Below are 18,908 nucleotides of genomic sequence, written 5' to 3' on the forward strand. Positions count from 1 at the left end.
CCGAGGTCTTTCATCATCTCTCTGTTCGGATCCAGAAACACCACGGGCGTTCATCACGTCGTGGTCCTGGGTTTTAATAAAACGCACGCCGGAGCAACATCTGTGTTCGAGGAGTTCGTTAAGAGATGATTAGTGATTAAAAATCGTCACAGGTTTACTCCATCATCGCTCAGTTCGTTAGAATTCATCCTCGCTGCATTAGCGAACCTGAAGCGATAAACGAGGACGTTTTATTATTTTATTAATGTAACCGACTCCAGAATTCCGATACAGACGAGCAGAGAGGACGGCGTCGAGCCCCTTCCCGTCACGTCGAACAAGATGAAGGACACGTGCGCGACATTTTAAGCGTGTTTATATTTGTAGGTTTTTGTCCTCTTCAGCTCAGACCACACGTCTTCATTAGGGTTTAAATCCACAGACCGAGATGTTCGTTGCACAAACACAGAGTCAGTTCTGTGTCGATGAAAATCGTCTTGAAGGGTGCCAATAATTATGGAGCTGACTCTATTTAATATTGTGTTCCTCAGTGAAATTGTTATTATTAATGATGCAGGAACTTTTTCACCTGCTTAACACCAGCTCAGAGTTTTCTTTAAAAATTCTCTCTCTCTCTCACACACACACACACACACACACACACACACACACACACACACACACACCTCTTGCTAAAGAGGAGTTCAATTGGCAGTGACCTCTCGAGGGAGGGAGGAAGACAGACGAAAGGGAGAGATGAAGACGGCGAAGAAGAAAAAAGTGAGAGAGAGACCGTAACAATATCAACCATAATAATAATAATAATAATAATAATAATAATAATAAGTCCTTAGCTTTATATAGCGCTTTATAGAAATCTCCTCAACCACCACTAGTGTGCAGCATCCACCTGGATGATGTGATGACGCCATACTGCTCCAGAACGACCACCGTTCTCCATTCAGAGGTGATCGAATAATGGGGGAATTTGGGCAGGACCCCGGGGTTATACCCCTTACTCTTTTACCACAAGTGTCCTGGGACTTTTAATGACCACAGAGAGTCAGGACCTCGGTTTAACGTCTCATCTCATCTCAAGACACTGCTGTTTCTACAGTATAGTGTCCCCGTCACTATACCGGGGCATTAGGACCCTCACAAACCACAGGGTGAGCGCCCCCTGCTGGCCTCACTAATACCACTTCCAGCAACAAACTTAGTTTTCCCCAGGAGGTCTCCCATCCAGGAACTGACCATGCTCAACCCTGCTAAGCGTCAGTGGGACACCAGGCGAGAGCTGCAGGGTGATGTGACTCTGGTAAACATCGAGGAAGACAAATAGATTGGGGGGGAGAGAGAGAAAGTGTCTCAGAGCTTCTTCACTGTTTACACTCAGCACACACCAGTCCACTGACATTCTTGAGACGTTTTCTGATCTCTTGCATGGAGTTCATGAGTCAGGATGCACTGTGTGACATTTAATATAACACACACACACACACACACACACACACACACTCCGAGCTGACACCAAGCTGAACATTCTAGAACTACTGCAGCGTTTTATTCGTGCTTTCACTTTGTGGAAGCGTTTAGGACTTTAAAGACACAGTTGTTATCTTGCAGAGCAGCCGAGCTCAGTGTGTGTGTGTGTGTGTGTGTGTGTGTGGGTGTGTGGGTGTGTCACCTCCGTCGAAGCCATGTTAATGCCCAGTAAGCGATTAAAAATGTCTCATGAACATCTCTACACCCTCATAATAAAAACCCCCTCACCCCCGTTCCTTACTACCCTGATACCCCTAATATTAGCGAACGTTACTAGCCAGCTAAACCTGCGCTCGTTCATCAGTAGCGGCGTCTCGATCGGCATCATCATTTTCTTCTTCTGTCATTTCACAGCGAAACACTGTATATCGTTACCATGACAACCACCATCACTAGCATTAGGTGAGTCAGCTAGCTAGCTTAGTACGGATGTTCGGTGATGTAAAGGTTGCGACTCTAAGCTTAAACGTGATTGGCCCAATAACCGTCAAGCGTATCGAGTGACATCACACAATGAGGTCATACGTAGCCCCGCCTCCCTATCAGTTTTATATAAAAGAGTGAGTGTGTGTTTATCCCTGCCAGAAAAAAAATAATTTTTTCGGTCTCTAAAATCAGGCTTTCCATCTCCCCTACACACACACACACACACACACACACACACACACACACGCACACCTGCTGTATAGGAATTGCACACAGAGAAGAGTCTAAGCCTCTCCTTCTCCTCGGCTAAGTGTAAATTGATTTCTTTCGTGCCTCAGCCTCCTCTTTGTGTGTCGTGAGGATTGCAGGCTAAAGCTAATAGACGTGAGTTCGAGCCACAGAGCTCGCTGTGTATAAAATTCACTTCACAATCAAATCCCAGCTCCAAACCCTCACCTGTTTCAGTGAGTTAGAGCAGGAACGTGGGCCGGATTACATCGTTACGTAACATCACACTCACCATGGAGTTCAGAAAGTCTGCGATTCTCTTATTTCTGCCAGTGTGAAGTGTTTTATCAGAAAGTTTCTGTAAATTTTCACACACACACACACACACACACACACACACACACAAAGAAGTATTTGCTGATCCTGGTTTCCTCTGTTTTTGTGTACATCTCCTACTAAATAGTTTTAGATCTTCAAAAGCAACCCGAATAAACACACAATACAATTTATATATATATATATATATATATATATATAATTCATTGAAGCAAAGAAAAAAAATTATCCAACACTTATCACCCATCCATCTGTGTGAAAAAATTAATTGCCCCCTTAAACTTAAAATCTGGTTTGTGCCACTAAATGCTTCCGATGCCTGGAGATAACTGGAGATCAGACTTCCACAGGAACGGCCGGTGTCCGGTCCGGCCGCAGCATCTCAATAGGTTGGAGTCAGGACTTTGACTGGGTCACTCCAGAACTCTTTTTAATTTTGCTTGAGAGAAGGCTGAGGATGTTTGGTATTGTAGCTGATTCTGCTTCTTCACTGCAGTTTATTTTGAAAACGCAGTGCATTGTGGGATGCCGTGAATGAAAGGTAATTCTGGAATAAGCGTACCTGGACATCCGGGTGTGTTCAGCGTACTGAATACTGCGTACTCACACACTGAATGTGGGTGGAGGTTAGTGCAGGTTTAGTGCGTGTGTGTGTGTGTGTGTGTGTGTGTGTGTGTGTGTGCGCAGTTAACTTGTAGTTTGTGTTATGTCTCACATCCACGTCTCCGTTCCTCCCCCCGGGGCTCGGCCGTCCCCGCCGTGTGACGTGTGAGTGCTTTTAATTTGCGCGAGGCTCGGATTCATTAGGCCGGTCATGCGGGAACTCCCGACCGAGCTCCTTTTTCACAAATAACGTTCTGCTTTGTCAAATTCAGTCGGGAGCTTTTTACGCCGCTCTGCATGCAAATGGATTAGCCTAAGTGGACTGTTTGACTTGATGGAAAAGGCCTTGCTGTGGTTATTTATTTATCGTTGCTGATTTGGGCGCTTTCGTCTCCGCGGCCGGACCGGGTCACGTGACCGACAGCGAGCAGCGCTTTGAACAGTTCTCAGCATCTTCAGTTTATTTCATTAGCATGGTGTGGAGATGTAATCCGGCTCTCCCTCTGTAAATACTCGTGTGTGTGTGTGTATAGATCCGAATCCTGCCACCCGGACGTCATCCGGAAAACCCATTCCGAAAGTGGGAGTCTATAATTCATTATAATTGTAACCTTTACATGAATTAATTATTTATAAGTGTATCTAGTCTTTTAAAAGTACTTTCTCTAAAGATCAGATATTAAAGTAAACGGACTGCTCATGTGTAGGAATGAATGAATATTTAATATACCAGTTAAATGTTTGGAGACCGAAATGTTTCTCGAGATCATTTTATTTACAGAAATCTTTATTTAAACGGACGACTCGGAGTGAATTGTTTCCGAAACGCAGGCGATGAGAGTCCGGCGTCGGTGTGAACTCCTTTAATACTGTTTAAAAACATCTCAGGGAAATTCCTCAAGAAAACGTCGGGTGAGAAAACGTCAAGAATACGTTTCTGGAAATTCTCGGCAAAAAAGACGTCTGCTTTGAGGATGCTAAAATACTCAATTATTTAGATTTATTTTGGATTTTTTTTTTTTATCACAACATAATTCCCATAGTTCCATTTTTGTAACTCCAGATCTTTGATGACTTTATTATTTATTCTAAAATGTGGAAAAAGAATAAAAATAAAGAATGAGTGTGTCTAAACTTGTGACTGGTAGTATATACATAATATATTTTTTTTAAAAGATAAAAAAACATAAACTTGATGCAAGTTTCTCTATTTAAAAACTAAATTATTATTATTATTATTATTATTATTATTATTATTATTATTATATTTTAAATAAATGGCATTGAGCCTGGTACAATAAAAAATTATTTATTTATTTATTTATTATGCATACATTTACACTGGAGATATGCTGCATTGATGACGACTAACAGTCTAGAGAGCAGCGGAAATGGGATTAACGGTGTATATTCAGTTAAAGTAATGCTCTAAAGTACAGCTTATATTTTCATAAAATAAAAATAAAAATGTAAATAAATAAAAAAGCCTTAAATTGGCTGTCCATACCCGAAGGCACTATGCATGTAAGTATTAAATAGTTTTTTTTGTTTTTTTATCTAATTATAATGTCCCAAGACCATCTGCACTTCTAGAGCAACTTTCTATAAACATCATTACTATATAATAATAATAATAATAATAAGTAGAAAAAGAATACATGTTGTATGTTTCTTACCTAATATATCCATTATTCATTTTCGATCTTGTTAATCATTCAAAACCGCTTGGAGTTGCTTAGCAACAGGAGGATATGTATTTGGTGAACACATTTCAGCCAATCAGATCGCACGGTCAGAACTAACTGTTGTATAATGTGTAATATAGCACTGCTTTTTTTTGGTTGTTTGTTTGGAGCTTGTATCTTTTTTTCCGTGTGTGTGTGTGTGTGTCTCCGTGTGTCTTTAGCATGTTTGTCGGTGTGTTTCACTTCCTCAGCGTTTGATGCATGGCACCGACGTCTCCACATCCTACACGAATCAGCATGTGCCGTGAGCTCTCTGACTCCGACACGTTGTGTATTCCTCTCGATACACGAGTGTGGCGTGTGTGTTGTTTCTTTTTCGCAGTGTGTTTAGTCGTTCTCGTCGGCTCCCCTGTGAGAGTGGGGAGTGTGTGTGGGAGGTTAGCAGTGTTCTCTAAAAATGTCTCTGAAATCGTCTGCACCGAGTCATGCTGAACCTGGGTTAAACGCCCAGTGGAGGTCGTACACGCTCAGAATCGCACGACATGAACACAGCGTAGCTCTGAAACTCAGTTTTAAGATTGTGTCTCGTGACGGGGATTCAGCTAGCTATGATCTAAATAGCTACAAAAAAACAATAGAAACCCTAATAGAATTTGTAATGGTTTTAATGGAAACTGTAATGGTCACTATGGGTCTCTACTGGTAATCTGTTGCCTTTTATTGGCAGCATGTTATTTCTAGTGGATAGCATTAAGGACCAATAATAGTACTGGTTTAATTGGTTAGCTAATGGTTTCTAATGGTATTTGTAGTGGAAACCATTAGAATTTCTGTGATGGTTTCTATTGTTTGTTTGTTTGTTTGTTTGTTACCCAGCAAGGTAGTTATTTATCTATGTACAGTATGTTTAGCTACGCCAGTGCTACATATTTTATAGCTATACTAGCTAGCTAGCTAGCTAACATTTTTAATTTTTTTTTTTTCTGTTTGATTTATTCATTTGTTGGATTTTCAGCAGCAGTTCTTTGTTGCATCTCATGCTAGCTTATTTATTTTTCACGCTAATGCACGTTTAGGTTTCACAAACATGAAGCAGTTTGACCATTATTTAAAAAAAATAAAAAAACCTCCGTAATCCAGTACGTGAGTATGACGCGACTGAGAATTTTGGGTAATACCGATGGTCCCTGAGCTGCTTAAAATATCACGGTAGGGAAATTCCCAAAAGTAACGAAGGTTTTTTATTTATTTTTTAATATATATAGTAGTCTAATTAAAGCGAGCTCTGTGCATTCAGGTGTTTGAGAAGATTCTTAAAATGGCCGCCGTGCTAATTAAAACACACGGGACGGCGCGTCTGTGACCTCATCAACGAGCCAGAAAGATGGAAACACTCGCTCGTTTTCCGTCCATCACTCCGAATATTTCCAATCTATCGCACAGCTTCTTTTTTTATTTCCAAGTAAGCTCTTTAGCGGCATGCTAATGAAGCCCATTTCCTCTGTTTTGTTTTGCATCTGCTAGCAATTAATCAGAGACGGTCTCACTCACATATATATATATACACACACACACACAGACACACAGATGCGTTTAATAGCATCAGAGCAATAAAACCAAGTCCTGCTTTTTTCTGTCAGACAAAATGGTGGCTTTTATTAAAGCCTCGTATGAGGACGAACTAGCGTGCTACTCACAACTGGCATCTGGCAAGTTTTTTTTCTTTCTCCGTTTTTCATTTTTAGCCATTGAATCATCAAAGCTTTCAACAGAAAAGGAGCCGAATTAATCTTTCCACAAATAACAGGCTGTGTTAGCATAGTAGCACATTAACGCATTATCAGATCTCTGACTCAAAGAGAAGTTTTCTAGTGAAACACAACAGATGTTGGGAAGAGAAATGAAATTTTTTTGCTAATGATGCACATTAGCCGCGCCGTATCTTCCAGACAATATCTGTCACTGTGATGTTCATAACTATTAACATAGCAAGCTAGCTAACACGGGCTAATCATGCCGTATATACATAAATGTTCAAACTGAAAACAATTCTGGAAGGAGTTGTAAGTATTAGTCTTAAAAATCCACATACTTTACTGCGGATTCTAACTAGCTGGCTAACATGAGCTAGCTAAAATGAACCTTACGGAATTGTAGAAGAATTTCAGATGATCTGAATAAAGGTTCATAATGTATACGGACGTTACAGCTGGCTAGCTAACATCAATTTAGATAACTGTCACAGCTAACTTTTTATACTATTAGCTACCGTGACAGCGATTCTGAAAGGATTATTAAGTCATAAACATAAAATGTCATGTCCTTTAATACTAGCTAGCTGGCTAACCTAAGCTAACCTAGTCATATCCTAAAAACGTTAATCATCTTAGCCTGCTAGCTAAAATATAGCTAATAATTAGCTAGCTGAACAGGAATTCTGAGAAAGCCTAACTGGATAATAAACGCTAAACTGCCAGGACCACTGACAATAATAACTTTGATATAAACCTGACAGGATTTCTGAGAGGATGGGAAGTTATACTTCAACTTTGCTAACACTAGCCAGCTAGGTCTCACAAGCTAGCATGAGCAAGATGAAAGAATAAAGTTAAATACATTTCCATAACCTTCACTGTTGATGGTGCTAACCTGATAGCTAGCTGGCTAATCATGTTATAGTGTAAGCTGACAGAATTTCTGAATTTCTTTTAATATTATACTATATTCATAAAGTCTTTTATTAATCATCTTCTGGCTAGCTAGCAGATGCAGGCTAATCTTAAGGGGATTTCTGATTAGATGTTTAAATTATATCGTAAAAATAAATACTCAATTCTTTGCTAACATGAGCTAACTAACATGAGCTAACCTGACAGGATTTTTCTCTGCCTCTTATTTCTCCCCTTGCCTCTGTGTGTGTGTGTGTGTGTGTGTGTGTGTGTGTGTGTGTGTGTGTGTGTGAGAGAGAGTGAGAGAGAGACACAGACAGGGACAGGAGCTCTTATGGGAAAACTAACCAAAATGGCAGAAATAACATGCTCATGATCATGGTGTATCGTTAGCATTTTTGCTAGTGATTATGTATTAGCAGGTTTTAAAACATTAAATAAATGTTCACATAAAAGTTCTCCTGTCTCAGGACAGTTTTGTTTAATGATGTTTGCTAATGAATGTTTTGCACCATGCTAACATGTATATGGCTTAACTCTCAGACCCGGGTCATGTTAGCTAGCTGGCTAGCCTTAGCAGCGAAGATTATGAACTTCTTTTAAATATAACCCTTAAAATCCTCTCAGAAATCTTTATTTATTTATAATCAAAGTTATAAAGATCTGTAAGAAATCCTGTAAGGTTAGCCCGTACTAGCATGAGCTGTAAATGTTATTAAAAGTTCTCTCAGAATTTCTGAGCAGCTAGCTAATATGATGAACCTTTATCATTCTGTTACGTTAGCTGATTTAAGCTAGCAGGCTATCGCTAGCGAAGAGCAATGACGGAAGTTTTCTAGCCATCGGTTTAGCGGCATGCTAGTTGAATGAATCCGAATCCGTACACATGAACGTGTGTGACGATAATGTTTGTCAGCTCAGGAGTAAGTCAGTAAGTAAGGCGGACATTTTGTAGGTTTTATTTCGGAGCAGGTTTTTCTTTTTTCAGACTCTCCGAGACGGAGCCACCAATCAGCAGCTCATTACCGCGCTGAAATGAAATTCGTCTGCGAGCGCTAATGAGCCAAAATGAGGGTTTCTTCATCATCTCTTTCACTCCATCCCTCCGCTCGTCTCCATCGTTCCTTTGTGTTTATAAATCAGACCTTTTTTTAGAAAAAAAAAATATATATCCTCTGTTTCTTTCTCTCTTTACTCCGTCCCCAGTTGTGATGTTGATGTTGGTGAGCTCTGAAATGTCACAGACGGTGTTTTATCCCTCAGGAAAAAGTACTCGATGTTCTCTCCATCATCACACTCCACTGAGAGAGAGAGAGAGAGAGAGAAATCTGATGAGTGTGGTGTTGTTCTCCGCAGGGTCCCATCGAGAATGATGTGGTGATCCACGTGGCACTTATCGCCGAGAGTCAGAGGTACAGCCATCTGTCTAACGCTGTGTTTGTATTATTTCTTGCTCATTCTTTACATCTCTGTTCCGATCTCTCTCTCTCTCTTTTTTTTATTTTTTTTATTTATTTTTTTTTTACTACTCCAAAAATATTGGCGCCCCCTTTCAGAACGACCGAAAATGAACACTACGTTGTTTTGTTTTTTTTACTTTCGAAATGAACAAGGAAACCTGTTTTTATTAATTATTAATTATTATTATTATTCATTTCTGTTTCCCCTGGCACACTCTAAACAGGTAAACAGATCATTATAAAAATACTGACTCATTTTATTTTAATCGTTGCTACTTAGACGCACAGCTTGGAAATGAAATATTCATGAATACAATCCAAAAAACGAAAAGAAGTCCACTGCAGGACATTTCGGCGTGATCCAAGTCGAGTTGTTCTGTTTTCATAAAAGATCAGCAAGCGCAGAAATAAACGTTGGGTGAATTTTTTATTTTTTTTTATTTTTTTAAATATTCTGAAATTGCAGTACCTGGAAATTTCTACTATTTATTTATTATTTATTTCTTTCTTTTTCAGCAATCATGTCTTCCTCCTTTAATCGGTCCGTACAGGATTTCGATGCGTTGTGTGTTTTTTTTTTTTTTTTTTTGTGACTGTTGCGGCGCTTGGTTTTGCTGCGGCTTTTTTCTAAATTTGCGATGCAGTGTGCGGAGTTGTTTTTTCCCCGGGAAACTACTCGACTCGGCGAAATCGCGATCGCACGAAATTGTTCTTCACGGTCTTTCGCAGCGACGTTTGTAGGCAAACGAGACCTTTTAGCCGTACTCGTGTCCGACACGTGAATCGGAAAATTCTACGCTCCTCCCGATATCGCGGCGTTTGCGATCGTTTCTGCTAACGTCAACCTCTTGCCATTTAAAAAATAAATAAATAAATCACACGGTGATGGTAACAGCAGTGCTTCAGGCACTAAAGAGAGTCTCTAATCTGTTGTTCTTGCTAACTTGTGTACTCTAGCTACTGAGTCATCGTTGAAGCAGTCGTTCGGGACCGGGTTTTTTCCGGATCAGTCGTGAATTTTTTGATTAAGAGAAACAAGTGAAGGAGAAATACAAGAGGGAGATAGCTTTTGTATCTCGTTTGCATAAGTATACTGAATAATAAATCATATTTTGAGCTTAAATGTGTGTGTGTGTGTGTGTGTTAGGTTGCAGGTTTTCTTGAACACGTACGGTATTCAGACTCAGACCCCTCAGCAGGTGGAACCCATTCAGATTTGGCCGCAGCAGGAGCTTGTGAAGGTATTTTACAGCATTAATGAATACATTCATTATTCAGTGCACAGGAGATGAGGTCACATGATCAATGCAACACATGCGTGCAACACGCACGCACACACACACACACACACACACAGACGGCATCCCTTTAAGGTAAGTGATCTCTTAAACAGAAGCATAAGCAGCGTACAAACTTTTGAATCTGATCAACTTTCACGAGCCGAAGCCGAGACCTACATGGCCGTCGCAAAACGCGTAATCACTCACTTGGAGTTAGATATTTTTAGCGATTTTCAGTAATATTGCGTCCCGAAGTGCTTTATTCCTCTTACGCCACAGCAGTTTGCTTAAAGAACATCGTACTTTTAAATCCATTCATACTCGCCTTTAACCGAGACGCGCTGACACTGGAGACTCCTTCCGTACACGTTAAACTTGTAAAACGTCTCTGAGTGGTTACTATAGAAACGCGTCCGAACCAGAGCTGTAGTATAAATGATCCTGCGATTTGCAGCTGCATTACTGTCAGAGAATTCACCAGCACCTTCTGACCAATCACAATGCAGAATTAAACAGGGCGTGGTCTCGGTAAAACCTCCCAAGCTCGACGTAAATTAGAGGAACGGTTCGTTAAGTCCGTGGCTGAAGAAGTGAAAACGTATCGAGTGATGGAGCGATCGGATGAGGACGAGGAGCGACCCCGCCCGAACCTGATGGAAAGAGCTGAAAATAGTGTGTGTTGATGTTTTTTTTGGGAAAGACGTTCAGACATGTGTTCTGATAGCGGGCTGTAGATCAGCGCCTGGAATCCAGGCTAATGATTACCCAGCACGTTATCCTGCTAATTATCCGATCAGTCACGACTTCTTCACTTCAGCTCCTCCTCTCTGCAGAGTGACGCTGGAGACGCACTCACACCGACAGGTCTGAGCAAAAGTGTGCTTCTAGGTGGAATCATTTCAAATGTACCTCTGCCACTCAAAGACTTTCCCACGGTGGTCCCGTTTAGACACACCCACAGCGGTCCCATTTAGACACACCCACTCCTCTGCTCCTCAAAGACACACCCACAGTAGTGCCAAACAAATATATACGGACACCTGTCCCACTCAAAGACACACCCTCCTGTCTTACTCAGATTATAATCACTGATACTCACACACACACTCATACACACACACACAAACACCAGTCTGTAAATTGCATCATATGTGTTTCTTGGCAGTTTCTCTGCAGCAAGGGTTTGTGTGTGTGTGTGTGTCTTTGTGTATCTGTGTGTTTGAGAGACTGTGTGTGTGTGACTGTGTGTGTGTGACTGTGTGTGTGTGACTGTGTGTGTGACTGTGTGTGTGACTGTGTGTGTGACTGTGTGTGTGTGACTGTGTGTGTGACTGTGTGTGTGACTGTGTGTGAGACTGTGTGTGTGTGAGACTGTGTGTGTGTGTGAGACTGTGTGTGTGTGTGAGACTGTGTGTGTGTGAGACTGTGTGTGTGTGAGACTGTGTGTGTGTGAGACTGTGTGTGTGTGTGAGACTGTGTGTGTGAGAGACTGTGTGTGTGAGAGACTGTGTGTGAGATGTCGTGCCGAGCTGAACGTCCCAGAGACACACAGCTCCATCTAGTGGTGCTCTGATACCATCACAAATTCTGACAGCATACACACACACACACACACACACACACACACAGAGGTTTCCCTGCAGAGATATGATGACGGAATATAGATTTTATACAGCAGTGTTTCTCAGACTCAGTATCTCGCGTTCCCCTTACCGTTCTTCTCTCTCTGTGTCCCTCGCTTTGCTCTCTCTCTCTCTTCTTCTGTCCGTCTCTCCTCCATGTATGGAGTGTCACGAGTAGAAAAACAGTATGGAGTTGAGATATAAACAGGGAAGAGACACCTGCTGTGTTTTTGATAGGAGTGATGTCACTGGGAGAGAAGATGAGCTCGGAGGAGAGAGAGAGAGAGAGAGAGAGAGAGAGAGAGCGAGAGAGAGCAAGAGAGAGAGAGAGAGCGAGAGAGAGAGAGAGAGATGAGATTTCTCCGAGGTTTAGTGGAAGACGATTTTAAAGCTCGGGTACCAGAAACCTTCCTCCCATGAAGAACGATTCTACTTGCTTTGATCTACACAGACCCGGGACGTCTGATGCACGTATCCTGCAGTGGTCCTCAGAAATGAGCGCAGTGCGACTCCGCCCGACTAAACAAGCTAGCGCTGTGTCTCAAATCGCGTACTTAGATATCTGATCTAGACCGTTATCGAATACTAACACGCTCTCACGTAGTCTTCAGATCTACACGTAGCTCTGTTTCGCCTGACCGTATTCATGTGTCTTTTATAGTTATACTTTTGAATGTGAGCTAGTCAGCGTGTTTAACGTCGTCGCGCGCGCGAAACCGCTAAACGCTTTGCGCTTCAGTTTGTAGATCGGACGAACGGCAACGTTTTGGCTCTGACGTGCCACGGGTTAGACGTCGCTTTCAAATCGTCCAGATGTCCATAAAGTACGCAGGAGATCTCAGGGCTCTGTAGGGGAAAAGAGTTTGTCTCTTCTCTTGGTCTTAGTACTTAGCGTGTGTGTGTGTGTGTGTGTGTGTGTGTGTGCGTGTGTGTGTGCACGCTGCATTGTGCAATCATATGGATTTCTATATACAACTGCAGTTCGTACAGTGTGTATCATGCTGAGCTTGCACATACCCGTGTGTGTGTGTGTGTGTGTGTGTGTGTGTGTGTGTGTGTTTCCAGGCGTATCGTTTCTTGGCCATCAATAAGAAGCTCGGTCTAAGTGGACGTCCAGAGAGACCGGTGGGCTGTATCGGGACCTGTAAGGTATACACACACACACACACACACACACACACACACACACACACACACACACAAGCTGTAGTAACGCGCTTTACAGCTCACGGTGAAATAAGACGTGCATGGCCATTTTTTTTTTCCTTTCTTCCTGGATGCGGTTGCCAGGCAACAACGAAGCACCACCTTCAGAGCGCCTCGGCAGCCATTTTGTTCAGTCGAACTCTAGAGAAGGCGATTATCATACGAACATTTTAAGCTCTGCATCGGTTCGTCCCACTTATTACACGCTGGCGACACGGAATATTGATTCGAAACGATTTAATTACAGGTCACGCGCCTCCGCTGAAGAAATGCAGACCGCCGAAACGCGCACAGCTGCACAGGGAGCTAGCGCGGAACGTTCTAGAGTTGCCGCATTTAAACTTGATCGGAAATTTGTGATTTTGATATCAGTAAGAGAAGGCGGGGCGTTTAACGACATGAAAACGCTAAAGTCAGAAAAAGTCAGTTTTACGACTTGCAAAGTCAGTAAAATTACTACCGTAATCATTACCGTGATTAGCATGTTAGCAAAATCAGTAGGTGTGGTTAGCACGTTAGCGCTAGCCGTAAACTCGGCAGGTGTTATCTTTACTCGCAGCTTTACGCTGAGGTAAAATATTTGTCTGTCCTTCTGTGTGTGTCCGTCTCGCATGAAGGACACGGCGAGATAAAATCAGTTATTAGTGGAACCACACACACACACTCGCACACACTCGCACACAGATTTAAAGTCTTCCTGAACATAGCCGATTCTATTGAGTTGTGCGTCTTCATTAAAACTGATTTGGGGGCGGAGCTACATACAAGTTCATTTTGTGATGTCACTAAACAAACAATCAGTTTTGGACCAATCACGTCTCGGATGAGAGGTTAAAAAAAACAGAAACCTGTGCACTAAACTAAGTTGCTATGGTAACGGTGTAGTATTACATGCTATGTAGTTTAATAGCAGTTAGCCAGCTAGCTAACCAAGAAAGCTAGTATTAATGATATTAAGCTGTTAGGGATGGACATGGGAGTGTTTCCTAATTTGCATATTCATGCATATTTATAAATCCCGGTGGAGGTTAAAGGTACAGAGAAGTTTTTGTTTGTTTGTTTGTTTGTTTGTTTTTTGCTGCTTTTATTTGTTACAACATTTTGGAACTCTTTCTGTGTTGCCAGATTTATCGCATCCTAGGGAAGACCGTGGTGTGTTACCCCATCGTTTTTGACCTCAGCGACTTCTACCTGTCTCACGATGTCCTGCTACTGATCGACGACATCAAGGTGAGCTGCTGTGATGTCACACCTGGCTGAGCTCTCGGGTCATGTGATCAGTTCAAGAACTAATATCATTTACATTCATGTAGAATTACAGTCGTACATATTTGTGTCGGTGTGTGTGTGTGTACACAGAACGCTCTACAGTTCATTAGGCAGTGCTGGAAGATGCCGGGTCGCCCGCTCTTCCTCGTCCTCATCAGAGAGGATAACATCAAGTACGACTCGATTTATAACCAATCACACTCAATAAAATACACCACTTTTCATTTGTAATGTCTCTTGGTGTCCTGTAGGGGGAGCCGTTTCAACCCTGTACTGGACATGCTGGCCTCCTTCAAGAAGGGCAACATCGGAGGGGTCAAAGTTCACGTCGACAGGCTTCAGGTGAGGTCCTGACTCTCTCTCTCTCTCTCTCTCACACACACACACCCACACTCCCTCTCTTTCACACACACTCCCCCTCTCTCTCTCACTCTCACACACACTCTCTCACACACACACACACCCCCCCACACTCCCTCTCTTTCACACACTCTCTCTCTCTCTCTCTCTCTCTCTCACACACACACACACTCCCTCTCTTTCACACACACACACTCCCTCCCTCTCTCTCTCTCTCTCTAACAGTGTGCATTACGTACATTTAAAGATGACCGGCGTGTAATACATTTTAATTGGATAATAATCCGTGTTTTTGAGTGAAACCTGGATATGTATGTCCCGATAGAGCCGATGATATAAGCACAGTGATGAGATGTTTAGAAGTGGCCACGTTTATTGCACTTTGATGTCAGTTTATAAAAAAGTACAGAAATGTATTCATCTATTAAGTGATTAATGCTGATGAATATGACCAGGGACATAAACTCCCTTATTCTATTCTTCTTTTAATACACGTTTAATATCTTTAACTGCAATCGTATCAAGTGTGAACTGTTCCTTCTATTTCCTTAAGTAAACAAACAAACAAATAAATAAATATGTTGATTGATTGATATTTAGAGTGCAGGCAGATATAATGGCCATGATGCTGTGTGTATTTTTATTCAGCCTTTAATTGTAACTGGTACATTGTGTATTGACTGGTGTGTGTGTGTGTGTGTGTGTGTGTGTGTGTGTGTGTGTAGACTCTCATCTCCGGAGCTGTGGTTGAGCAGCTGGATTTTCTGCGTGTCAACGAGGCAGAGTAACAACCAGCCTGATCTTATTATTATTATTATTATTATTATTATTAAGTAAAATAATGTTTGCTGTAGCTTTATGAAATCTAACCCTGATCTAATCCCTCGTCGTGATCGGTGTTTCTCCTCCTTGAAGGATTCCCGAGTTTAAGAGCTTCGAGGAGCTGGAGCTGCCCAAACACTCAAAGGTGAAGCGTCAGACGAGCACGCCCAACGTCTCGGACCTGGAGCAGCAGCCCGAGATCGACATCGACGAGTGGAGGAACAAACCCACGCACGAGATCCTGCAGAAGTTTAACGTGAGTCTCGCATTCAGCGTTTATCCCAGCTGATTAAAGTGATGTAGCGTCGTCTCGTACGCTGTGTGACGTGTGTGTGTGTGTGTGTGTGCTTCCTGTCAGGACTGTGTCTGTCTCGCCAGCCAGGCGCAGCTCGCTAGTGTTCTCCTGAAGAAAGAAGGTCCAGACTTCTTCAGCAAAGATGGTACACACACACACACACACACACACACACACACTCACTTACTATAGGTACATAGGTAGATGAGTAGATAAATGAATGAAGGAATTAGCCTCTAATTCTATCCATAGATGGATGGATAGATAGATAGAAAAAAAGATCGATGGATAGATAGATGGACATAAACAGATAGATAGACAGAAGGAAAGATTGATGGATAGATAGATAGACATAAATAGATAGATAGAAGGAAAGATTGATAGATAGATAGATAGACATAAACAGATAGATAGAAAAAAAGATTGATGGATAGATAGATAGACATAAATAGATAGATAGATAGATAGAAGGAAAGATTGATGGATAGATAGACATAAATAGATAGATAGATAGAAGGAAAGATTGATGGATAGATAGATAGACAAACAGATAGATAGATAGATAGAAGGAAAGATTGATGGATAGATAGACATAAATAGATAGATAGATAGAAGGAAAGATTGATGGATAGATAGATAGACAAACAGATAGATAGATAGAAGGAAAGATTGATGGATAGATAGATAGACATAAACAGATAGATAGATAGAAGGAAAGATTGATGGATAGATAGATAGACATAAACAGATAGATAGATAGAAGGAAAGATTGATGGATAGATAGATAGACATAAATAGATAGATAGATAGAAGGAAAGATTGATGGATAGATAGATAGACATAAACAGATAGATAGATAGAAGGAAAGATTGATGGATAGATAGATAGACATAAACAGATAGATAGATAGAAGGAAAGATTGATGGATAGATAGATAGACATAAACAGATAGATAGATAGAAGGAAAGATTGATGGATAGATAGATAGACATAAACAGATAGATAGATAGAAGGAAAGATTGATGGATAGATAGATAGACATAAATAGATAGATAGATAGAAGGAAAGATTGATGGATAGATAGATAGACATAAACAGATAGATAGATAGAAGGAAAGATTGATGGATAGATAGACATAACTAGATAGAAAGTTAGATGAGTAGATGAATGAATAAATAAATGAATAAATGCATTCACCTCGAACTCTATTAATCACTCAATCAATAAATAAACACAACAGCTGTTTCTATATTAGTTGTGAAATGAACTTTATGAAATATTATTAATATAACGATAGTAAATAATAATTAAGTGAGTAAAATATAATGAAGGTACTTGTAAGTACTTTAAAAATGATTATACATAAATTATTATGATTAGACATTTAATAGCTCGTGTGTATGTGTATGTGTGTGTGTGTGTGTGTGTGTGTGTGTGTGTTCGATACAGCAGTGAAAATACTGCTGATAAACCAGCGATGAATCTCTTCCTTAAACGAGACGTGTTCGTTCGGTTGATTCGATTATGCGGCGCGTCCGCGATACAAGTCCCTGTGGATCAGCTGTTGCTATGGAAACCATAACGTATTAGAACGAGCGCGTTAATCCGAGTCGTGCCGTTCTACAAAAATGATAATAAACGAACGCCTTCTGCCCAATCAGATTCACGAATTCAGCCGTGCTGTGGTGTGAGAGACGAATAATAATCTGGTTTTGTTTTCGCGTCTCCAGAGTTCCTGAACGCCGAGTTGGAGCGGATCTACAGGAGAGCAGGCAGCAGGAAACTCTGGTCAGATTTCACTTCATACCCCCTAAACACACACACACACACACACACACACACACACACACACACACACACACTACTGAACATTCATTTCTGCCAAAAGTATGTGCACCCCTGACCATCACACCCATATGTTCTTGTTGACCGTTCCATTCCAGATTTATTCCTCAGATTTTGGGGCGTGGCTGTGGGGATTTTGGGGCGTGGCTGTGGGGATTTTGGGGCGTGGCTGTGGGGATTTGTGTTCATTCAGCTACAAGAGCGTTAGTGAGGTTGAGGTCAGGCTCTGATGTTGATGTGAGGAGACTCCAGTTCCAGTTCATCCCAAAAGTGTTCAGTGGGGTTGATATCAGGGTTCTGTACAGGACACTTGTTCTACCTTCTCCCAACCTTCATGGAGCTCGCTTTGTGCACTGTGTGTCATTTGCTTCCTCGTAGTTCCAGTGAAGGGAAACTGTAATGCTACAGCGCACAGAGACGTTCTACACAATCATGTTCTTCAGACTTTGTGGGAACAGTTTGTGGAGGAACCACATACGGGTGTGATATTCAGGGGTGCACATACTTTTATTACAGCACATTTGGCCAGTTAGTCTATTTTGGATTGTCCTCCTGTCTTCATCTAGCTCTGAACCCTTTACTGAAATACAGATATTGATTTCGACTTTTGTTCTACTGTAGCACCCTGAGCAAATCGATTCGATAATTATTAACTCTTTACCCACATAATATCTGTTGAATAATAATAATTATTATTATTGCATGAGTATTTATAATACATACTGGAGGGTTTGTGTCAGAATAATGCCAGAACCTGTGAGATGACATGAAGGTTAATATAGAAAATATTATGAGAAATGAGTGATGAGAGAGTAGTCTCCAGTTCTATTGTTTCCTCTGCAGTTAAAATGTAAATAAATAAATAGATAAATAAGATTTGGAAAGTGGGTGAGAAGAAATTACACACGGTGAATCGTGATAGCTTGCTACTGTTTTGTCAAGTGTTTTGCTTAGCATTAAATGGAAGATTTCATTGAAAACTTTCCAACAGCGGTGTATATTTTTTTGAAAGGATATTAAAAACTTGTTATATATACACACACACACATGCATACAGTTGTGCCCAAAAGTATGCATACCCCTTGCAGCATTCACTGATGCTCAAGAAGGCAACAGAATACATTAAGAGCCAGGGGGGTGTAAACTTTTGAACAGGATGATCAGTGTTTTTTTGTTTAAAGATCTTTTTTTTCATTTAGTACCGCCCTTCAGACGTTAAATAAGATGTCTCCCAGAATATAAAATGCTAACAATTTACACTGATTATCCTGTTCAAA

General features: G+C 41.2%; 1 protein-coding gene across 4 annotated transcripts in view; it reads left to right on the forward strand.

Moving 5' to 3' along the window:
• The window catches only part of phkb (phosphorylase kinase, beta), an 89,935-nt gene that overhangs the window by 59,532 nt on the left and 11,495 nt on the right, over nucleotides 1–18,908 (forward strand). For all 4 annotated transcript variants that reach the window (XM_053616773.1, XM_053616772.1, XM_053616771.1 and 1 more), the window contains 10 exons: nucleotides 8,828–8,883; nucleotides 10,079–10,172; nucleotides 12,899–12,982; nucleotides 14,165–14,269; nucleotides 14,399–14,481; nucleotides 14,560–14,650; nucleotides 15,394–15,452; nucleotides 15,584–15,746; nucleotides 15,849–15,930; nucleotides 17,517–17,574. In XM_053616773.1, coding sequence (XP_053472748.1) covers nucleotides 8,828–8,883; nucleotides 10,079–10,172; nucleotides 12,899–12,982; nucleotides 14,165–14,269; nucleotides 14,399–14,481; nucleotides 14,560–14,650; nucleotides 15,394–15,452; nucleotides 15,584–15,746; nucleotides 15,849–15,930; nucleotides 17,517–17,574 — 875 coding nt within the window. The remainder of the gene's footprint in view (nucleotides 1–8,827; nucleotides 8,884–10,078; nucleotides 10,173–12,898; nucleotides 12,983–14,164; nucleotides 14,270–14,398; nucleotides 14,482–14,559; nucleotides 14,651–15,393; nucleotides 15,453–15,583; nucleotides 15,747–15,848; nucleotides 15,931–17,516; nucleotides 17,575–18,908) is intronic.

Source organism: Ictalurus furcatus, chromosome 27 (genome assembly GCF_023375685.1).
Source record: "Ictalurus furcatus strain D&B chromosome 27, Billie_1.0, whole genome shotgun sequence".
Lineage (NCBI taxonomy): Eukaryota > Metazoa > Chordata > Actinopteri > Siluriformes > Ictaluridae > Ictalurus > Ictalurus furcatus.